Source organism: Buteo buteo, chromosome 18 (assembly GCF_964188355.1).
Source record: "Buteo buteo chromosome 18, bButBut1.hap1.1, whole genome shotgun sequence".
In the NCBI taxonomy this organism is placed as follows: domain Eukaryota; kingdom Metazoa; phylum Chordata; class Aves; order Accipitriformes; family Accipitridae; genus Buteo; species Buteo buteo.
The window spans coordinates 6,860,463-6,885,323 of NC_134188.1; the positions used below are offsets into that span (position 1 = coordinate 6,860,463).

The 24,861-nt window shown below is 36.7% G+C and overlaps 1 protein-coding gene across 2 annotated transcripts in view; it reads right to left on the minus strand.

Moving 5' to 3' along the window:
- Positions 1–4,288: 4,288 nt before the first annotated feature.
- Positions 4,289–24,861, minus strand: part of TNFRSF19 (TNF receptor superfamily member 19) — a 62,996-nt gene continuing 42,423 nt past the window's right edge. For both annotated transcript variants that reach the window (XM_075050721.1, XM_075050722.1), the window contains exons 6-10: positions 13,988–14,152; positions 12,567–12,692; positions 11,717–11,819; positions 9,165–9,565; positions 4,289–6,698 (exon numbers count right to left, since the gene is read on the minus strand). In XM_075050721.1, the coding sequence (XP_074906822.1) occupies positions 9,172–9,565; positions 11,717–11,819; positions 12,567–12,692; positions 13,988–14,152 (788 nt within the window). In that variant the 3' untranslated portion in view covers positions 4,289–6,698; positions 9,165–9,171. The remainder of the gene's footprint in view (positions 6,699–9,164; positions 9,566–11,716; positions 11,820–12,566; positions 12,693–13,987; positions 14,153–24,861) is intronic.

Below are 24,861 nucleotides of genomic sequence, written 5' to 3' on the forward strand. Positions count from 1 at the left end.
CAGCTACTTTATCATTTAGAGGATTTAGAGTTTCTTCTGCCTGAATCCATCTGTCCTGCTAGTTAAAAACCAGTGTATGAAAAAAACCCCTTTGAGGTAGTTCTTGCCCATACAAATGTATTAGTCCTCCTTGAGCAACCAACAAATCCTCCAAAGTTTAAAATATATTTAAAGATACAACTTAAATTAATATTGAGGTTTCAATTTATTGAGGGTTTAACATGGAGGGTAGCTGCACAAACCCTCTTGGAGAAAATACTCTTATGTGAGATTTCATAGCATTTTGTCATGGCGTGGAAATTTTTTCAAGCAAGGAATGTTTCTATTTGTAGTCTCAAAATATCAAAAAAAGGTGATGAATTTTGAAAAAATGTACTGCAAGTGGGTTTTGGTGGAATGGTATGGGTGTGTTTTGGTATCTCAGTAAGATATTCTCACTCTTACACAGGTGCGTCGTCCACTTTTAATGTTGAACATCCTTAGGAATATGGTTTAATAAAGCTGAAACTATGATAAAGGAACACAACTACTGTTGTGTCTAACAAGATAAAATGGCATCAGGTTGGTCAACAACTTTCTTTTTTTCTCTTGGAACAGAGTGAACCAAATGGCCAAACTGATATTTGCTGTTGAATTTCCTCAGGTTAAACTCAGCTACCATATGTTGCAGGAGTCAACATAAATATACAAGAAACCACATTTGCAATGTATGAACAAAATTGCTGCAGTAAATGCTGTTATTCTGCTGATTCCAGATCTTCCTTGTTCTGCTTTGGCCAGGTGCAGAGTTTAAGTGGACATGAAGCTGGAGAAGTAAGGTGGCGATAGACTAGATCTTTACTTTGGCTTTTAAAATATGATTACTTTGCAATGTGGTGGTCGGTTTTGCTCTTTTTTGGTGCACTAATAGCTAGATATCATTTTCTCATTCTTATTTTTACAACGAATAACCTCCACCGTTCCTGTTTTGTTCAATATTGTTCTCGTACAAGTCCATTGTATGGAAGCGTGCGCACACGCATGCGTGGCGCATCCCCATTACACAACGTCCTGCTGAGATCCCCACCGGCTTCGAGAAGTGTTACAGATGCTGCTGCACCCTCAGCTCCTCCGGCGGGGCCAGCCGGGGCCTTCAGGTGCTACTGACCCCAGTGGAGAAATTGCATTCACTCGGTGAATATTCCAGTATGTTGCTATTGAAGAGCAAGAAATTGCATCTCTAAAAATCCTGGAAGGGAGCCATAGAGTTCTGGCTGTAGGTCCTAAATGTTTTATTTTGTTGTTTATAGTAATTTATTTTTTTCTGAGGCTCCCACATTGACCTGTGAAATGTGTAGGGCACTTGGCTTTCTGGACTGAAAGGCATTTAAAAAACATTGAAATAGAGCCTTTTTTTTTAAAAAAAGTTCTCAATTCATTTTGTAACCTCTGCCATATGCAAAAGAAATGTTCGTATAGTGTAAAGGTCTCATCTGAGTTGGTCCATAGTGTTCTGTAATTTCCTTCTGTTTAAGAATTTAGGAATAAAATTACTAACTGGCCTGGACAATGCCATGCCTCAGATCACATGCAAGATGATTGGTTCTTTTAAACTTGGTTAGTATTTTATTCTACTGTAGAATATATCTTCATGTACACATACACATTCTGTATTTTTATATATTTATCATTATGTTCCAATGAACTGTCTGATATAGATCTTGGGCAAATCAAGGTGATTTCTTGAATTCCAGTGGTTTAATTTTTTCCAAGCTTTAAATCAGTGCTCTTCCTTAAACTGTTGATTACAGACTAGATTTTGGTATACTATCTATCTGCTATACTTAGGAGAATTTTTGCATGCTGAATAGCATGTGAATTGTCCGTCCACAAACTGAGACTGGGACCTGGGCAGAAGAAATGGAAAACTCCACAAAGACCGAGGCTCAGAGAAAGCACTTTCTAAAAGCTGCCTTCTTTTTTTGTGTGCTTCTCCACCAATGCTTTAGAAAAATGTCATTTATAACCTTTTGAACAAGCCAAATCTCCCTTTGTCAGGTCAACGAAGAAAAAATTAAATCTGACTGTGATAAGGAAGGATTTAGAAAATCAAATGATGGGAAAAAAAATCTCAGTCTTACTCAACTGACCCTGCTGTTAAAGCTGTGGCACTTGCTAGAAGCCTCGGTGTGCCCTCAATCAGCCACCCTCTCTTGTCAGTACGCTATTAGAAAACATTTCCTCTAATCCCATCATTCACTGCTGTTGTGGAAACCAGCAGGCTCACTAGCAAATCCACCCACTATTATTTTTATCCTATTGAAAGCGCTACCTTATCGGACATAATCAAAATGGCTGATGTGCAATGTGAAGAGCAAGTGGGTTTTACCATCACTCATGCCAAAACTAAATATGGATTAAATTGCACCCTGCCAGCACAAAGTGTGCATTGTGTGGCTTTGCCCCGCGGTACCCCACCTCAGCTTGCTCCGTGCCTGATGGAACACTACACGCTCCCTTCAATACCCCTTTTTCAAAAGGGCAAAACAAAGCAGCAGTGTCTGCACTGGAATGTGCTGCAGGTAGCGATCTAAACCTCCATCACCAAAGTCAGTGAGAGGATTAATTTAATGCCTGAAGGTTGTTGCTTGGAGGGACTTCGCAGGAATGCAAACGGAAGGCCCTCAAAGGGCCCACAACAAAGGGAAAAGCCATACGATCTCAAACTCCTGCTAGGATGAGGAGCATTGGATTAAGAGCTTGGTCTACCTTGTAGAAAAGGCAGGAAATGCTGTTGTACTTGAAAAGTAATGCAAGCAGGGAAAAGATTTTGGGGTGGTGTGGTTTGTTTTTTTTTCCTGTAGACCTCTTTTAGAAAGACAGTTGGCTAGAAAATTGCAGCCTTGCTAATGACATTTATATAATGTCTGATATGAGCAAATGTATATGCAAGTTTTATGATCGCATACGTAATGTGTTTTGAGTTGTATTTTGTTTCCAGATAAAATAGAATAAATACCTGTTTTTTTCAATTCCTGTGTTTTTTCCTGATTTATTTTATTTTTATTTTTGGCAGGGGCACACCATCGTGATCCTAGCGGTGCTGAGAGTCACGAAGCTACTTTTATTGACACAGAGTGAACTGCCAAACATGCCGTGTGCCGCTTTGAAGACTTGCAAGTGTTTAAGGGAACTGGAAGGATGATCAGGTGGGATGGGGATGTGGACTGCTGCCATTTTTGACAGCCTCAGCAGAAGACAAGTAGAAGACTACTCAGGAGTGCAGCATGTGGGCACAGTTGTATAAGGAGACCTTGCTGTTCTGGGAAGGTGCTCCCCAGGTAGGCTCTGAATTATGTACTTAAAAGGCTGGAGAAATGACAGAAATACACTGACAAGAACCAATGTGAAATTTGTTAGACTGAACTAGCAACAGGGACAGAGCAGCTTTCAACGTCTCTCAAACTTTCCCATAAAAACCAATAGTGCTACAAATTCTCCACCACAAACAACGTGGCTTTATGTTACCTACCATCCTTATCTGGATTCAGTTTCCAGTCATGGCTTCTTATGTCTTTACTGTAAGAAGTCACATAATTATATGTGATTATCAAATTACTCTTTCTTCTCAGTCCTCTACTCTTGTCAGTCAAACCATGCCATCCCTTTCTTAATCATTTAAATTGTACAGCATCCCCTCTGAGTAACACTTCTCTGAATCTTTTCAACATACAAACCTTCTGGACAATGTTTGAAAAATGGCCTAAATAATCACGGGTCATTAGTCTTCTCTATCGGTGTTCTCCAATTCCCTCTTTCTTCAACCAAGGTTTGAAACCACTCTCGGCTGCTGCAGTGCAACTCTGCTGGTACTGATCAGGGGCCAGGATCAGGGCATCCTTTTCAGTTTCAGAAATACAGCTACTCTCATTCTTTCTTTATGTATCTATCTTGTCTGAAACAGTCTACTGTATGGAGTACTTGGTCTTCTTTTGAAAGACATCATATGGACAGCAATCTGGGGTGCTAACCAGCTTTTTTTTCTTTTCCTTTCTTGAGAAGCAAAATTTTGAAAAGATTTGGAAGCACATGATGTGAAGGATTGATATTAACTTGCTGCTTTTTCAAGGTCCTCCAGCTTGAAGAATGATGCTACTGTTAAACAGCAAGCATCTCAAGACAAAGATGTACCAAATTATACCGTAATTTTAATACAATTAAACCATTATGGAATTCTAAAAATAATAAAAGAATTGATCACTAACTTTGTATAGAATGCTATTATTAATTTGAGATCAATAAACCAAGACTGGTTCACATAACATTTTATTCACAAGTAGAAAAAGTATTACAAAACGATTTATACAAGATTTTAATTTACATTCCTTAAAGGAGTATTTAAAAAAGCTCTGTAAGTCCCTAGACATGATACGTGGGCAGTCTAAATGCGGTGGTAGTGTATGTTTTCTATTGGCATGTACAACATTGCTTGCCACAGGCAATATAAAAAAGACCAATTTGGTTAAATAAAGGAAAAAAGTATATACATAATATACATATATATTAAAAAAGTACTCTCTTCATTTTTTCCTCCCAATTTGCTCTCAAGCTGTCTGTGACTCATTTAAAGAAATGAGTATTTTTCTCTAGAGTTGCCGGACAAAAATGATTATACAAAGTGTAAATTCCAATGGGAAAACATACTTACTGTGGCAGACGCTGGCAAAACTTTTGAACATAGCGTTTTAAAGAACTGTTATTAGTGAAAAGTTAAATCTCCGTATGTTCTAAAAATATCTTGCCATATACTGAAATGCACATTGGATTTATTCTATTCACAAAGTATATACAAAGAAGCACACATCTCTTCATGCACATGTAGTGAAAAATAACATTTTGTCACTTCTTAAATGTATGAAAGTATCCAAAGAAAGTATTCAAAACTACTCTTATTTGAATAGATACTTCAAAGTATTTAGCTGAGTAATTGTACTCCCTGTATAACTGCATATTATTGTCAGTGACCAAATGGTAGTATTTACTGCTTTAAAAAAAAAAAAATCACTTACATAATTTCGTCACTTTGGTTTGAATTTGGTAACTATTATTCATGATTTTTGCACACATGCAAAAGTGTGAGAATAATCTCACTGGTTTTAGCTGAAGCATCTTGCTGCCTTGGCTGCCTATACTGGCTTTAGCTATTCTTGTGCGGGTTCAACCTTCTACTGGGTGCTTCAAAGCGAAAAGTCTTTTTCCATTATGGAATATGAATACTGTCTCAACATTTCCATTGCCACACAAACTGTGTGTGGAAAGATGAGTAATATTTATTGCAAATTTGCATTTGTTTTGCTGATTGCTTTACTTTTGTCAAGGCACATTGGGTACTTTAAAGAATAATTGCTAGAGTTCACACTGACAAGTTTGAGCCTGTTGAATGTAATGAATCAGTAGAGGTTACTGGGATTACTCACAGAAGTGAAAACTATTTTAGGGATAAAAATGGCTGCAGAACAAATGGTATTATGGGATGTGGTGCAACAAACTGCAGTTAAAAAAATCTTGGAAGAACAGCAAGGAGGGCAGAGACTTGGTAATTTACTAGGCATGCACGCAACTTTGAGGATTCAACTCGGGTTGAATTAAACATTAAAAATAATGTTATGAATTAATTTTTATATTTTGTGTGGAAAAATTGAATTTACACAATACTACAGTGAGAAGGACTGAGTGACATGAATGAAAAGAAAAGGCCTGCTAAATGAACGAATTAGGTCACCATGAAGCTTGACCCTTAAACATAATGCATTACTAAAAATTATTAGTCATAGTCTCATTGTATGAATACTTTTATAGCACACCTGCTATAGTTTGACATTTTGATATGACAGTTGATTACATTTATTTCAACATCCAAAAATTACACGCTATAACAACAAGTGCTGTATTCCAATACTGAGACTACCAATTAAATACAACATCCCTATCTATACGGCTGACTCTCATTAAACTAAATCTAATTTAAAGCTAATCTCCTGCTATATTTAACAAAACAAGGCCCCCTCCCACAAATGTAATAATTGGATGGAGGGGACTTCAACCATACATATTGTAACATGCAAATTCTTTAACTCCCCAAACTAGCTTATTGACTATAATGTAATATATAATAAAAGCTTCAGTTCATTGATAGATGATCCTTGCATAAATAGAAATGTTTATTTTTTAAGTCCTTCAACAGCAGGAAACTGATTTAAAATTAGAACCAGCCAAAAAAATCCTAATGCATGCATAAATCTGCAAGCAGAATAACTGGCAACATCTTGTCCCACGCCTTCTGACATCTGTAGCCATATTTAAGATACGCACCTAAACACACTGAAGTATTTATATTTCTTGCTGTATTTACATATACTTTTAAGCTCACTCCACTAGACTTTTTGAGAATCTGAGGGAACAGAAAGTTCTTTGTTTAAAAGAGATGCAAAAGGTCATAAATCCACTTTCAGGGTTCTCCTAGGATGCTCCTTGAAGTTTCACTTTACAGCTGTTACGGCTCAGATGCAACTGCTCAGAAGGTGTGAAATGATGCCATTTTTTTTCCAGCTGATTTTGAAACCATGCAACATTGAAGACCAGACTAAGTTTGATGAGAATCAGCAGAGGAGCATACAGGAAGCGTTCAGCTTTAGTGCTGAGAGAAATAACTTGCTCTCCTAAAAGAAAGCGATAGAACAGTGGTTATATAAAGTCATAAAAAACCCTGTATGCACATCTATACTTGACTAAACACTAAAAAAAATACAGCTATACTTACTGCTTGCTGTAAAAATTCACCTAAACCTGCAGACTGGACCTGTATTAAAACACCCATTAAAAAACTTACATTTATATGCATATAAATAAAAATATGCTATCTTCTGACTTTATCACATTATTATTTATTTTGCAATATAATAATGAAGTATGGCCCTATGCAAGACTGTAATACATCCGCATGTACTAAAAAGACCATCCTTCCCTCAAAATATTTCAAAAATACAAGAAAGATGAAGGGCAAATGGAAAAATGGCGTAGGCTGAGATGAAATAATTTTCTTGGAGCTGTACAGCTGGTCGGAGTTCAGCCTGAAAATACATCTCAGGTAAGCCTAGTTCTGGTCCTGTCCCTCAAATGCTGCTTAAATCTCTCCACCAAAGTCGCATATATAATGATGCACTGTAGAGTCCGAATATGGAGAAATTGTACAAAATGAATCAGTAAAGTCTATTAAAGAAAAAAAAATGAAGAAAAACCTAACCCTCCCAAACCATCTTGCTTATTCAGAATTATACACAAATCTCTGTAGTAATACATGAGAGTACAAAACCATCAGAAAATACAGGATTTTGAAATGTGAGAAAAGATGTCTACATACACATGGGAATCATTAAGAAAATTTACAATTTCTATACCATAACAAATATGGTGAAATATAAGTTAATTTTATAGTGATATTTGAAATTCTGTGGCTCCTTTCATCTAGGAAAAAATCTAAATAATATTAATCACATACCTCTGAAGTTGATACATGGTTTAGTGGGAAAAACCCCACAAACTCTTGATTTTTTAAAATCTTGTTAATATGGAAATATATTCCCTTAAAACATCAAGAGAGCATTCAAGTTCCATTGATAACCACTAAAAAACTGGGAACTAGCAGCGTCGAGATTTGCAGTCACAGCCATGTCATTGTCCCTTCCTATATATACCTAGAAAATATGACTATCGCCTAATGATATTTGGCATATACCAAACTATGACAATTGCTATCTGACACATGGGCAGTTAGTGCCAGACATTGTTATGGACAAAACTATATATTGTAAATAATATATTGAGAAAAATATGTGTGACCTAGATAAGGTTGATATTTTCAGGGACAGCAGTAGATTTTCAGGGTGATATATGAGTTCCATTAAAGTCAATGGCAAAAAAATTCTTGACTTAGCAGTCTGTTTACCTCCCTTTCCCCTCTTGAAAACGTCACCTAAAGAATTAAGGCTTGATTTACAAAGACTTAACGATTGCACTTACATGTTTTCACAATATGCATATTTTTTGTTAAATACTAATTACTTTCTACTTATTTAAGAACAATATAAAAGTGGCAGGCAAACCAAATGGAAGAGGATCAAAGGAAGGCAGTTTTATTTCTGCAGATGACCCAAAATTTTCATAATTACAGATAGAGTAATTTTCTTAATTAAGGTTGGTGGATTATTAATATTAGTGACAACTGCTTCTGTTTCTACTTCTGCATACATGCACAAGAGACTATTTCAGCTTTCCAGCCACAGCCTGCATAACCCTTGAGTAACACCACCAGTACACATGCCATAATTTGGCATCCTTTCACAGATTAGCTACTTGTTGCTCCAAGTGACTTCCAACAGTAGAAAATGCCATTTTAAAAATACAGACCACAGCTAATATTCAAAAAGATATAATGATGAAGCAGTAGCAGAGTGACTTTTTGTGTTGGTTACCTTGTTATGCAGTAGACATGATTGTTTATTACCTCTTCTCATTTTGACCTCAGACCTGCATTTTCTCGCAACTTTTATAGATTAAATTGTAGTTTATGGACAAACTAATGGAATGTTTTATCTGATTACATGGGAATATGACTGCATTAAAAAGCATTTGAGATTCTCTCTTCTGTTTCTGCTATTGCTGTAGAAACTTCACAGAGAAGGCTTTGTAAATATTTTTGGGTGAACACTTGCATGTTTTTTATGCTTTGTTTACAATGAGCAAAGACAAGTCCTCAGTTCCTCCCTCATAAACAAGGACTAGCCTCACATAATAGTTTGGTCATAAGGGTATTAAACTGATTTTTTTCCCCTGAAATTTAATGAAAAAAACCACCCTGATAAAAGCTAACTGGTATACAGACTTACCCTTGTATTCTGGTTCATATTATCTCAACATTGCAGTTTGAGTAATTACACTTTTCAAATTCAGTCAGTGATTTAAAAATGTAAAACCATTGGATCTCTTGTAGAGTTTTCATTTATTTCAGCAATGGCTAGCTGTAACCTATGGAGAAACATAATGCTACAACTTTTTACAATTCTATTATTATCTAGCTCTACATGCCTTAAGTACTCATCTCACTCCTTTGTAGTTCTGTTTTTTACCTCTTTATCAGTCTGTAGAGTCACTTGCTGTTCCATTATGCTTTGTCTTTGGCTGGGTTTCAGCAGCCACTGAGTTCTGAAGTGATGAAACTTCTATGCATGTTCTATGTTTGGAGATTTCAAAGGGCTTTGCAATGTTTCCATCCAGAGACTTAGCTGAAATAAGTACGTCACTTAGTTCCTGATTATTATCCAACTCAACAGTGGCTGCATCTTCAGTCTCAGGGCTGCAGGATTTTGCAGATCCTCCAGCCAGTTCTGAATATGATTCACAGAAAGAAATGCTGTCACAACAAGCTGAGTTTTGCATAAGAGGCCAAGCATCTGAAATGTCTCCACAGGTAGAGTGTGAAAGAGAACCAAGGAAGGTAGGAATCATTTCTCCAACAGAATCAGAAGCCCTGCAAAAGGATAAAAGACGGTTTCAAAAGCATTCCAGAAAATATTATCAGTATTGTAATTACTGTCATTAGTAATTATAGGTATTTCAAGAAGGTTTAACAGGGTTCTATTAAGTTAGTACTCTAGAGGCATCCTGTACAAACAAATTCTTTTGAGAAGGAATACAGTTTGTTCCTCATCTGGAAATGAAGAAAGCTCAGGAGAACACTACTAAAGGTAAAGAGGATGCCCAGAGCCCTTCATACTGTGAATTCAGGGTTACAGAAAACATGAACTACAGCTGGGGTTGTTTATAGTCTAAAGAACAGAAATATGATAAAAAATACTATAGTAGTGTTCAGATACAAAGACTGTTGGAAAGAGGAAGGAATTTTTTTGTTCTCAATGCATGGCGGGGGGATGTGTGTGTTAAGACAAGATACAACAAGCTTAAATTGCAGCAAGAAAGATGGTTGGGAAGACTGTGGAATCTCCAACACTAGTTCCCCCCCCCGCCAAAACAGGCTAGACAAATATCTAACAGAAGTAAAAGAAGTAAAGTGGGTTCAGATGGGAGAAGGGAATAGACAACAAGACTGCTTGAAAGTCCTTCTATCTGCGTGATCTCGTATTGAACATGCATTCACTTTAGATTTTTCAGTTTGTTCTGTCTAGCCTTCAACATGTGAAAAGATTTTCTCATATTCTCTTACATGTGGAAAGGACATAATATTAAAGAAGGGCAAGGATTTTTAAATCTCATAAGGATTATTTTTCTTTTATGGAAAATGGAAGAAAGTGGAAGTAGAAACTCAAATATTTTCTATCTCAAGTGTATTTAAAGTGCATGATGATACTGACATGTCTGAGTGCACTATACATGCCTATCTCTGTTGAAAACCCAGTAATGTTTTTTACTATAGTATACCAAAATAAGTGTTAACAAAACCAAAAAGATATACTAATACATTTTATTTCCAAAAACTGTCTACAGACTTATGAAAATCTAAAGGCTATATTAAGTCTGATACACAGTAATAATTTGTGTGACAAAACTCAACTCACATTAACATCGCCTGTAACAGATTTTAAGCAGCCTTACTCATTTCCAAAACATGATGCTTTAAAAGCTTTGATATACACACAAAGCATTTTCATAGATGAGGCCAAAAGTCAGGACATTGCACCACAATTGAAGGAAATACATTATTTTGGCAAAGGAAATTGGAGCAAACTCCATTTCTACTGGAAGGAACCACGGGATCTTTGATGTCCACAGAGCATGAATATAACATTTATTTTTAAAGCCTTAACCAAAAGATGCCTCACAAAGTACATAACTCTCAATTTGTCAGCCTTGGTGGTATAAAAGGATGACTCAAGCTTGCTGGTATTTAAACAAGTTGTTATAGAAAATCTAGGTATTTTGTATCTTGTACTTGGGTCACTAAGTCACCTTGCATAAACAATACCTATGAAGAAGCTAGCTGCCTCTACAATTTTAGTTACATTTGGCCATGAGAACAAAACAGCTGGAGACCAATTTAAACCTTATATGGAAAACAATTCTAGCTAAAAGAAATAAATACATCCTGTGTTAAAATCTGTAACCAGGAAACTCTGAATGACACCATAAATTTTATATATTTAGCTCATGGCACTGCTGTAGGAATAACTACTCTGCTACTTTATTTATATTTAGCTGATAAGAAGAAACTAATGGTTACAATCTGGTAGAAATTAAGAAATACTAGGTATTTCAAATCTCACAGTCATTAAGAGCTTCTGAAAAAAGAAAATCCTCATGATACTTCTAAACTGTACCTTAATCCCCCCAGATTCACAGGTTTATGCAGCACCTTGCTAACCCACAGCAGAAGAGGGGGTCACCAAAGCCTCTAAAGTACCATAGAGTAAGAGGAAGACTATCTGCTTGGGAGAGAAGTCACTTCTTCATCAGAGAAACTGATATATCATGTCAGCTTTTATTAAATAATACTTAAAAATCAATTTTTCACCATAAACCTGTTTTTGCACAGAACAGGAGTGTATGGCTCCAGTTCATCAAAATCCCTCATTCCACTCCAAACAGCTACTGTATCTGTATAAATATTAATTTGACTGCATAAGAAATATTTAATGTTTAATAGACATTTATAAAACTAAGTTACCTTTCATTAAGTGTAGTCTGTGAGTGGAAAGCACAACTGTGACTGCTGTGCTCCATGCTACAGGTTTCATCACAGCACAGTGATGGAATCAAGTGAACTGGTCCTAAAGAATGAAAATTAATTTAATAATGTTAAAAGTATTAAAGCTCTGTAGAAACTTAGTCTCTGTACTGTTTCAAACTTGAGTATGCCAGTTATATTATAATATATGGATTTAGGAAAGAGATTCCTTATTGCAAAACATGGTTTCTTTAATTTATTCCTTTCAAATGGAATTACTTATAAGAGCCAAGCCATTCCTCCAGGAGTAATACAGATGCCAGTCATGAATATCTACTTTTAAAATTAATTTACTTTTCAATTAGATACATGTGAGAGGAAGTATCACATTCTGAGCTAAGATATTAGCATGGTACTTAAGCCCGTGGTCTTGTGTTAAATTATGTATTTATTAACATCATAAATGCATCTGTTCTGATACAACTTCACAAAATCTCAATCATTTGAATTGTTCAGGTTTTTGATGTCCTTTAGAGTTCGTGTCATGTTCTTAGATACTGTCTGGCAAATCCTTCACACCAATTTAAGTCTCAAGCCAGACACAGTGCTACTTTCATCAGAAAGAAGTAAGATAGACATTTAAAGCTATTTTTTAAGTGAAGGGTCATTGGAATGAAAACAAAAAAAAAAATCATAACCAAACAGCTACTATGTGCTTATTGAGAAATTAGCCTAGGACAAAGAGTAGTTTGACAATGTTAGTTCTGTAGTTAAAGGTAAATTTTGCAACTCAAGTGTTAGATAAATGTTCATTATGCCATAGAGTCACTTTTAAGAAGACCTAACATACCACATGTCTGTGATGTGCTTCTCTGGCACTGGCAACAAGTTCTGTGGTCATATTCATTTAGCCGTGTTCTATCAAAACATGACAATTCAGAGCCATTGTAGTGAATGTCTTGCGATCTCAGAGACCCTTTGGACAAAATGAATAAAAATATATATTAGTAAATTACACTCTTTTTCCTGTTCAGAGCCCCCTATCTTCACAGAATGGTTAAATGTCATACTATACAGTGTTTTCATACATTTTCCAACTGAAAGACCCACAATGATCAAGTGGTTTCATATAACGCAAACCACAGATTTTGCAAGAAACCCTAGACCAGCTGGTTCAACTACAGCTTCTTCTAGGAAGACATCTGCTCTTATTTTGATGATGATTTGCGAGTATATCTTATTCACTGTTACATTTTTTCAGTGTTTAATGATTCTCAGTGATTCCCATCTGAAATTTTCCACATTCAGCTTTCAGCCACTGGGATTTTGTTTATGTTATCTTAAAGAGCTTTATATTAACAGCAGACTTCCTTTAATCTGTATAATTGTAGGCCAAGGCAAATGACTTACTAAATTTCACTAACTGAAGTTTGAATTCACTATGTCTGAATTTCTTAAAACTTACATTGTAAAGCATCTTCTCAGTGAGGAACAATTCTTACAATGCCTCTCTGAATCTTTTTATTTTTGCTTGTGCTGTAAGCAGTGATAACATAAATTCTTCCTAGGTATTATTCTTGTTTGACATCCAGTGTTCATTAGATGCTATAAACATATTTTGATAAAAGATTTTAAAATGATAAATGGGAACTAGAGTGCTTTTGACTTCTCTCTTTCTTAATTTAAATTATGGCGCAGAAAAATATTTATTATAAACAATTTGTGAATTACATTGCTGAGCTGTTATGGATTTTTCTTTTTAAATTTATAAATCTAACTGGCTTAGGCATTTAATTCATCTTGAATATGCCTATAAACCCAAAATTGTTAATGTCAAATCTGCTGTCTACAACTGGCCACATTCATTATCTTGACAAGCTAAGTTGTTTCACAATGGCATGGGATGCACAGATCCTCCAAGCTGGTATTTCCACATTGGCACTGCAACTCTATAATGACATCCCAGCTTGGATCCCAAATAGTCCACATATATCTGTGCAGCATCTAACAAACAGAGTATGGCACAGAATTAATGCAGTTGGATTATTTCTGGACATCTGCACAGCATTCTCTCCATAGAAACTTGAGCATCCACAGTGAGCTGGCAAACACGTATGGATATATAGCCTTGGGCTTCTGCTAGCTTGCTCATCTCAATGCTAAACTTCCTTGAATGCTGTAGAAATTTCGTTTATTTACCTACAGAGAGATTCACCAAACTAATACTATTATATGAATATTACAGAGAAACCGTAATAACTGGAAACTTACAGCTTGGTTTCTTTTCCATAAACTGCCTCTTACAATAGATAACACAAAGAATAAGAAGAGCTAAGAGCACTGTCGCAAGTGCACTGCATATAACAGCTGCTAGAGCAGTGTCGCGAGGACTGGAAGCAGTTGATGGGATCTTCACAAGGTTTACTTTGGTGGTACCTGAAATAAAATTAAATTAGAATTAAGGCAAATTTTAAACATTTCAGGAATATACAGTCATGTAAATGAAAGTCTGGGAAATAGAAGAGGTTCGTAGCACAGAACAAAAAGGATGTTCCAGCTGCTCATGTAGAAACATCAGTTGCAAATATATATAGGTACAATTATCAGCAACCACATTAAAAAAAAACCTTAAAATATATTGCAAAATAAGTCATAATGAGTGCAGATGCACACAAACACATTCTGACTGTCCGTAAGAACGGAGTAAGATCTTCACCACAAAAACAAAGATGTCTCAATTTTTAATTATGTTAGATGATTTTAATATGGAGATCATTTCCTAGTGTATAGTTGAGAAAGCTATCCACTAGAGGGAGTCACAAATACATGAACTTCCCTTAATAAGGAAACTTTCTGAGAACTGAGACACCCACAGAAGTTCAAATGCTGTCAAAGGTACCATTTTGCTTGGTTGCATATGTCATGACACCATAGTCATTTCTAGGATCAAACCTAGGATTTCCACTGTAGTAACTTTTTTTTTAATTCATTGATAGTTTTTTAATAAAGACAATACCTCTAGTAAAAATTCAGCAGCTTGACTTTATATCCATATTAGTAAAGACTTAAGCAATGTTTCTAGCTTTGACAAACATTGTTACTTTTACATGGAAAGTGAAAAAGTATCACAAGTTTTAACTACAAATATTAAAATTCTCTTAAAACTACAAATGGCCTTTTAAAATTAAATTCATATAATCATTTAGGTTGGAAAAGACCCTTAAGAACGTTGAGTCCAACTGTTAACCTAGCAATGCCAAGTCCACCACTAAACCGTGTCCCTAAGCACCACGTCTACACGTCTTTTAAACCTCCAAGGATGGTGACTCAACCGCTTACCTGGGCAGCGTGTTTGAATGCTTGACAACCCTTTCAGTGAAGAAATTTTTCCTAATATCCAATCTAAACCTTCCCTGACGCAACTTGAGGCCATTTCCTCTCATCCTATCACTTGTTACTCGGGAAAAAAGACTGACCCCCGCCTTGCTACTACCTCCTTTCAGGTACTTGTAGAGAGCACTAAGGTCTCCCCTGAGCTTCGTTTTCTCCAGACTAAACAACTCCAGTTCCCTCAGCTGCTCTTTATGAGACCTGTTCTCTAGACCCTTCACCAGCTTAATTGCTCTTCTTTGGATGCTCTTCTTTTTTGTTACAAAATTCTTTTTTTAAGAACTTATGAATTCCGAGAGCTCATCTGTTTCAATTACTTTGAAGTTCACATCAATTCAACAATATTTTATGAGAAAAGGAACAAAATATTGAGTATTTCTTTGACAGCAAATTTTAAAAAAACCACAAACCGTATTTTATTAACTTATACAAATAAGTTAAATGTGCCTGTTTCCCCCTGAAAATCTTGGTTAAAACTTAAAGACTATAATTCCTAAGAAATGGTCCATGCAGTCATAAGTTTAAATTGGGAGATAAATGTCTGCCAGAGTATATTAAAATCACTAATCAAATGTACATACATAAAATTGTTTGATATCCTAACTGCAATATAATAATAGCAGGATAAAACTTACAAGCTTAGTTAGTACAATCAATGGAATTGCATTACTCAGGAATACTTTTCTCAAATAATTATGGTATTTCCTCTACACACATCAAACATGGGCAACAAAGCATTTACAATACCATATTTCTTTGTTATAATGGGCAGATTGCCAAAAAGCTAGGTATTTTGAAAATCAACTTTATTACATCCAATTCTAAGTCTTCAGACCACTTATACCAAAGAAAATATTAATGTCCAGGAAATCAAGAATCCAAAATTACACACACCCCCAACTTATTAAATAAAGACAATTTCTATGGATTATAGTTTCATGTAGTTGCTGGTAAGTGGAGGAATGTAAAACAGTGGAGAGGTCAGATCATGGCTATTATTCAGAAGAAAGTTTAGTTGTTAATTTCCTGATTTCAATGTGAAGAAAAACAAGTATTACTGCATTTACACCTGCTTGAATATTTCTATTTACCTTTGATTTGTACTATTATGTTCCACTGTCACATCAAAAGCGTGGAGAGCAAATTTATAGCAGATCTTTTTTATATCCTTTAACTTGCCAAATTCAACAGACTCAAGCTACTAGACAGAGTCCAGCAAAGGGCCACAAAAATGACTGAGGAACTGGAGCCTTCTCACCTATGATTAAAGGCTGAGAGAGCTGGGACTGCTCAGCCTGGAGAAGAGAAGACTCAAGGGGATATATCTCATCAATGTGTATAAATCCTTGAAGGGTGGGTGCAAAGAGGACAAAGCCAGGCTCTTCTCAGTGGACCAGAGGCAATGAGCACAAACTGAAACACAGGCGGTTTGCCTCTGAACATCAGAAAACACTTTTTTAATTGTGAGGGTCACCGAGTACTGACACAGATTGACCAGAGTGGTTATGGAGTCTTCCTCCTTGGAGATGCTTAAAAGCCATCTGGACATGTTCCTGGCAACCAGCTCTAGGTGACTCTGCTTGAGCAGGGGGGTTGAACCAGATGATCTCCATAGGTCCCTTCCTATCTCAACCATTCTGTGATTCTGAGTTATTAAAATACAGCAAATCTCAAACCTCAAGTCAATAAAGCGGCTGAAGTCTCCTACAATGAACTAGAAATACATTTTGAAACTTTGTCCTTGTATTGAAATGTTATAATTTTCATTATCATAGCAGATGGTCTCTCTATTATTTGTGTTCCAGATAACACAATGAAATTCCAATTCAGGGTCCCAGGTACTTCTCCTCTTAAATGACTATTACCTGTTCTTCTCTTTATGTTCTTCTATAATTCCCATTACTCACAGAGTTAAGTTCTATGACCTCTTTTCCAGATCTTCGTTGTTATTTAAAAGAAAAAGCAGCCAGCGTGGTAATCTTTTTGTTGTAACTTCGATGCTCTTGGCAGCAGCATTGCAATCTTCTGCAGAGAAAACTTTTCATTCAGTTTCTAGGATTCTTGCAGTTGTAGTTTTAAGTTTAAACAGACTGCAGAAATTTCTGCATGGTATGTAAAGTTCTGGGATATAATTCTGTGAGAAGCCGTAAAATTATATTAAAAAAAGCTATGTGGTGAATTGACCCTGGCTGGATGCCAGATGCCCACCAAAGCCGCTCTATCACTCCCTCTGCAGATGGACAGGGGAGAGGAAATATAACAAAAGGCTCATGGGTTGAGATAAGGACAGGGAGAGATCACTCACCAATTACCATCACAGGCAAAACAGACTTGACTTGGTGAAATTAGTTGAATTTATTACCAATCAAATCAGAGTAGGATAATAAGAAATAAAACCAAATCTTAAAACACTTTCCCTCCACCCCTCCCTTCTTCCCAGGCTTAACTTTACTCCCGATTTTCTCTACCTCCTCCCCTCGAGCAGCACAGGGGAATAGGGGTTGCAGTCAGTTCATCACACATTGTCTCTGCTGCTCCTTCCTCCTCAGCGGGAGGACTCCTCACTTGTCCCCTGCTCCAGCGTGGGGTCCCTCCCATGGGAAACAGTCCTCCATGAACTTCTCCAACGTGGGTCCTTCCCACAGGCTGCAGTTCTTCATGAACTGCTCCAGCATGGGTCCCCTCCCCGGGCTGCAGTCCTTCAGGCACAGCCTGCTCCAACGTGGGTCCCCTGCAGGGTCACAAGTCCTGCCAGAAAACCTGCTCCAGCGTGGGCTCCTCTCTCCACAGGGCCACAGGTCCTGCCAGGAGCCTGCTCCAGCGTGGGCTTCCCACGGGGTCACAGCCTCCTTCAGGCATCCCCCTGCTCTGGCGTGGGGTCCTCCCCGGGCTGCAGGTGGAGATCTGCTCCCCCGTGGACCTCCCTGGGCTGCAGGGGGACAGCCTGCCTCACCATGGTCTTCCCCACGGGCTGCAGGGGAATCTCAGCTCCGGCGCCTGGAGCACCTCCTTCCCCTCTTTCTTCACTGACCTGGGGTCTGCAGGGTTGTTTCTCTCACATCTTTTCACTCCTCTCTCCAGCTGCAGATTCTGTTCACATTTCCACCCCAACCCCCCTGTTCTTAAATCTGTTCTCCCAGAGGTGCTACCACTGTTGCTGATGGCCTTGGCCTTGGCCAGTGGCAGGTCCATCTTGGGTCTCTGTCAGACATAGGGGAAGCTTCTCGCAGCTTCTCACAGAAGCCACCCCTGTAGCCAAACAAAACCTTGCCATGCAAACCCAATACATTCCACCCCTCGCCTCTGTGAATCACATATTTAAGAATTATCATTAAAATCCACGTTCATCACACAAACTTCACAAATTTTACTCACATCAACAAAAAGAATTCTCCACACCAAAATCAAAATAACATCATCACAACACTGAAAAAAGTGGACAATTTACACACAATCCACCCTTGTCCCTTCACCGCAATTACAACAATATAAATTCTCTACAATCATTCCACTCTTCACTCTCTAGCTGTGTTCAGTCCATGTTTTGCCCGTTACCTCTCCCAACTACTATTCTTATCTCAAACTCCTCATGGCCCATGTTGAGTCCCTAAAAGGACTGTAGTGGGTTGACCACAGGCGCTCACCAAAGCTGCTCTATCACCCCCACCTCCTCCTTGCCAAGCAAACCCAATACAAGCTATCTATACAGCAACGTGTGCTGGTGTTGGTGTGAAAACCAAGGACTGTGCTTTCAGTTTTAGTCAACTGCTTGATCTAGTCTTTAGAAGGTTAAGTACAGCCCGGACAAGTATTCAAAAACAATACAAAAAAACCCTGATCAGAACATCTTCAAATATTTTTCGTATTGATATATGTATATCAATACCTGTATCGATGTACCTACCTAAAAGTACTAAATAGTTTTAAGAAATTAAGCCTTCATAATTAGTAGAAAAAAGAAATGTTAATTTTGAAAGCAAAAATAGAACAAGAGAACTGGAGGAGGAAGTGCTATATTTTTGTCTCTCTTCATTTGCTCACAAAATGTATCTATTTACAAGTATAATTTCATACTACATATTCTGGGAAATTATAAATTACGTATCTTTCTTTAGTGCCCATCAGCAACATCTAAACTGGAAATACAGCGATTTTATTTTACACTGGGACAGCAAAAAAAAAAAAAAATATTTCAGCCCTCTAGTTATTTAAGATTTATTTTATTTGGTTGATTGTTTTTTTGTTTTTTGTTGTTTTTTTTTTTTTAACTTGAGAAAGCAATTTTCTATTCCTGAGAATGCCTACCACTCATCTTCACCTTCAAAGAACTTTTTGGAATAGCTACTGTGAGCAGTCCATTGTAGTGTAGCTCTAATTATAATGATAGTGATCTTCCCTGCAGAGACCAACATTTCAGAAGTGGATTGCTATTGTAGAAGTGGCCCGTTGGGCATTGCTGAACTCTGCTTTCAGTGTTACTCAGATATGTATGCATTTTCTTAAACTCTCTCTTTCTTTTCAGGCTCACAGACTTAATGGTCCCATTTCAGTAAAGCAAGGATGTGCGTTTTAAACTTTAAACTTGTACTTACATCTATTAAATGATTACATGATTAAATTTAAATATGTAATTAAATACTTTGTGAATTGGACGTGATACATTAAGAAAGGAGGGAGGTGGTGCACACTGTTTTTTGATTTTGGAAAGCATATGCATATTATGCATCACAAAAATAAAACAAAAAATATATTTTACTTAACAAATAGATTTCCTTTTCTAAGTCTTAGTTCCAACATATTCTGGAAAGGTGCTAGTGCTAAAGAAGAACTACTGAAATTACCAAGCTGTCTCCTGCATAATTTTGAGCAGTAAGCCTAAATACACATTCTTCCCTTAACAAACCAATAGTACATTGTAACGTCAGTATATACAAAGGTGTGGTTCTTAAAAGCAAGTAAAGTTTCTGTTAATCCAAGATGGCTAAATAGCAGTAACTCAGCTAATACAGAACATATGAATCCCAGCTGTATCACTAAAACTTCTGCCAATAAACAGAATAGTTGAATTTTCAGCCTATTATACCAAACAACCAGAGACAGGACAAAATGAAAAAGACTTCCTTTATCACTTATTTTATGTTTATTTTCTCAGATTTTTTTTTTCCCGAACCATGATTACTTACAGTCACTACTGGAATCAGAATGCCTAAAAGAAAGGTTTCTGTAGATTAACCATGTAAAAATAGAACTTGCAACATTTTACATTTCTTCCATGGATATAATAAATAATAATAGTAATATAATAATTGCCAAAGTTGAGGAGGATAAAATGTGGATTATGTTTGGGTTTTCTTTCTTACCATATCAAGTCAATACTAACCCAAAGAGGGTTTACTCAATAAAACAAAGCTAATCAAAAATCCACTTAGATAGCGATAACATGGTAACATTAGACAAGAGTGCCATCTTTCAGAGTCAGGATTGAAAATAAGATACAAAAGTAAATTAAAATGTTTTTAATTCCTGGAATATGGGTATTTCTGGTCAGGAGAGGGAAAAGGAGTATTTCCCTATTATAAAAAGTGTTTGCCCACTACCTTTATGCTGACTGGCCCAAGTCAGCGGTATCAACCTTAATTTGACGAGAATTAAGGGCTCAGACATACCCTCAAGTTATGACAATTTAACAAGTTACTGCCTGTCAGCTGAATTGCAGTGGCTATCTTTATGTGTGCTCTTGATCCATGGAAAATGCAAGGCAATGTGACTTCTCTTAAAACTCCTTCATTTTGAAAAAAGTTTAAAAGATGTTTATGTTCATTTAAAAATAAAAAGGCAATCCCTCTACCTAGTCCCCAAGAAGCAAAAGAATGTATTATGTATAAACATGATGTGTGTATATATAATTCAGATACTACAGGTATTATATATGTATGTATATATATAATACATGTGTAATATATACTACTGAGCGTTAACTTCAATGGAAAGTAAGTTGTCCCGAGTATATATCTGAGTCTTTACAAAGCAGCAGATTGCCTCCCTGCCTGATCCTTCAAGTAGGAGGTAAGAAACTTTATTAAAATTTACTGTGGGAGACTGTGGTAAACATGGAGAGAGAGAGTCTCCCAACATCTGTAAAAGGCCATTTGCGTGCATGGCCTACACCCAAAAGTTCATCATGTCAAACCACATTTTTCAAATGTACTCCAAGTGCTGACTTTAAAGCCTTTAGTTTCCAAGTTAGTGCCCTACAACTTTTTTGGTTTTATTTTGCTGGTTTTTGTTATTTTTTTAATAGATGTACCAAAAAGCCCTAGGGAAGAAAATGACTATTGAAGTATTTAGCCATTGTTTGGAAATCCTGAGAAATGTGCTTATAAACTAAAATCTTCGGAATTTGATTTATTCGTTTCCAAGACCATTTCTCTTGCACTGCATATTTTCACAAGCTCCAACTGCTGACAGCCTTTTATGTTTAAAGTGGTAGAACAATTACACTGTGTATGTGAATTTAAAATATATATGAACTCCACAGCACTGGATACACACCACTATGTCTGTAAGGCACAGTCAATCTCTGCAACGTGGTTTTCTTCTAGTAATTAAGATAGGTTAAATCTTGGTGCTACCATGGTCATCTAAATTAAACTGATATATGGGCACAGAAGTAACATTATTTCATACACAAAACTTTCACCTTTGAGAATTGTCTAGCCATTTAAAAATACTACTACATGAGAATAAAGCCTCAAATCAGGGATACCCTCAAATAACCTGAAAAAAAATCTGAGTAAGCAAAAAATCAGAGGAAATGGCATAATCTGTCACTGCTGAACTACATATTCTCTCCCCACCCCTCATAACATAAGTGGTTATCAGCATGAAAAGACAGTATGTCTCTCCTCCATAAATCAGAAATACTTAGCATGATCTGGTGGCACAAAGTATATATTGCTGTTAATATGACTGTGGTGGTGTCAGCAATTGCCCTTCTGACTTTTGCTTCTAGCAGCTCGCTTTACACCTCTGACAGTTGAGGGTGTCTAATACCTATTTTGCAGAAAACGCAATTTCTTTCTCAGTTGCTTTCATGTATTAAATCAGTATCACATAAAGTTTATGTCAAAACATAGGAGATTGCTAGATACAGCAGAAAAGCTATTTCCCTACTTCACTTCTAACTTCTGCTTTTCACCAAATTCTTTTCCAAATATGTTTTGTGAAAAAAGAACACAATATTTTAGGATATTCTCTTGTTCAAATCCAACTATACAATGCATCCATCCCACCCCGGCTATGAAAGTTGCTTTGTCTTTTCAACAGAAGATGAAAGTAGAAAGTATCTGGTTTGTATTCTGTATGTGCAGTCCCATTTCATCATTAGGACTACCCAGTTACAGAATAAAAACAACCTGCTGCAGTATATGAGTCAATTAAGCCTGTTTATGACAGTTACTGCTTGTATACACACTCTATCACTCTCAGTTCCAAAACGCTTATACAAGGTATTACCTACATAAGCAGAAGCGTTTGTATTGCCTAAATGCACACCATTTTCAAGTGGGTAACTACTGTATTATGTGTTTTCTAAAAGAGGAGAGGAAGACCACATACCATATATATTCACTAGTTAAATGACAACGGCATGTATGTAAATATAAGAGTAAGTATGTCCGAGGGTTGTTTCTTTAGCCAACAGAGAGTAACTCACTTTCGTTAATCAAAGTTGTAATTGAACATTGTGAATTCCATGCATACTGGTTACAGATCTGTTCTAAAAGTTTCAAGCAAGCTCTCAGTGTTGCTGTGTGATGAGCTTGTAGATCGGTGCATGGATTGGGTTTCATTCAGTATGGATTGAAACATGACAGAGCGGAAAACTCCATCCTCTAACCATGACCAGACAGGCAGGGCTGAGAACTGGTAGGGTAGCTGTGATGTTTTATGCCCTCACCTGGGCAGGGAACGTAGGTGCTCTTCCAGCTACGCACTGCTGCCACACTGTATGTATTTCAAGTGCAATTGCTACGTACAACCACAATCACTGAAATTAATACAGTACTATATATGTATTTGTATAAATCCCAGTAAAGTAAGAAGTGAATTGTAAATCAGTCATAAAGGAGTTTTTGCTTCCCTATGACTCAACAAGAAGTAATTTCTAACACTTCCCTTTCTACCCAAATTATTTCCCTCTTTGCCCTGGCTCAGCTGTGGTAAAACCCAGGGAGTAAAGCAAACGCTTGCATGACAATTGCAAGCCTGTATCCTAAATTTGTTAATACAAACTTTGATAAACATCACTAACAGTCTATGCAGTACATTTTCAAGAGCTATGTTTTTTTCTTGCTTTAGCAATGTTTTGTAAAGATAATAACAGTACTCAGCTACCTCTCTTCTGTCTGCAGACTGGATACCTGTTTTGCCATTGGAATCACAGGGTATATTGTGACAATTTTCAGTCACAAAAGTTTTATAGCTTTAGACAATAGGGATTGTATATTCAAACAAAAAATTTATATAAATGAGACATTACAAAAACTACTATATTTGAATATCAATTTATGTGCAGGATCATTTGCTTTTTTTGCTTAAAAAGGAAGTTTTTGAATTGGGCAAATAACCTATCTAGTCCAGAGAGCTAGATGTTCCAGCAGCAATAAAAAAATTCAATAAAATTTTAGTACCCTTTCCTTGTTGCTTCCTGGCCTACAAATAAAATACAAAATAAGTGGGTTAAGGAAAGTGAAATCCTGATGGTTAGAGAGATTCCCACTCTTCAAAATCTCTGTAATGTATTAACATTTTTTGTTACTGAATGTGAAAAAACATAAATGCCAAGGAAATTCTTCCAGGTATTAGAAATTTCATGCAGAAAGAGCCTAATTCTAAGAAGTGACTAATAAAAAATAAGTACTGAAAGAGATCTGGAAATAAATGTGTGTGTCCATGTATGTTCAACACTGGAAGAATTTATTACATTAAATTTTAAAAAGGTTATTTCTGAATTAAGAGAATATATGAGAAATAAAATACAAGAGTCCCACAACTTTCAGATAAGCTTTTGAATAATCTAAAACTCAATGCACATACCAAAATATAGCGGCATCAATTTTATATCCATTTTGAAGAATGACAAAAGACTTGATGTTTTGGCACTGCTCTGAAGTATGCAAAGGTTAAGCCCTAAAATCTGTAATTTTTAAATCCAAGGTCTGTATCTGGGAAACTAGAGGCCCATACTAGATCACATACTTCCTATATAGCTGTCGTGGTTTAACCCCAGCCAGCAACTAAGCACCACGCAGCCGCTCACTCACTCCCCCCCCATCCAGTGGGATGGGGGAGAAAATCAGGAAAAGAAGTAAAACTCCTGGGTTGAGATAAGAACGGTTTAATAGAACAGAAAAGAAGAAACTAATAATGATAATGATAACACTAATAAAATGACAACAGTAAGTAATAAAAGGATTGAAATGTACAAATGATGCACAGGGCAATTGCTCACCACCCGCCGACCGACACCCAGCCAGTCCCCGAGCGGCCAAAAATCACTGCCCCCCCCCTTCCCAGTTCCTAAACTAGATGGGACGTCACATGGTATGGAATACACCGTTGGCCAGTTTGGGTCAGGTGCCCTGGCTGGGCATGAGAAGCTGAAAAAATCCCCGACCATAGTCTAAACACTACTGAGCAACAACTGAAAACATCAGTGTTATCAACATTCTTCACATACTGAACTCAAAACATAG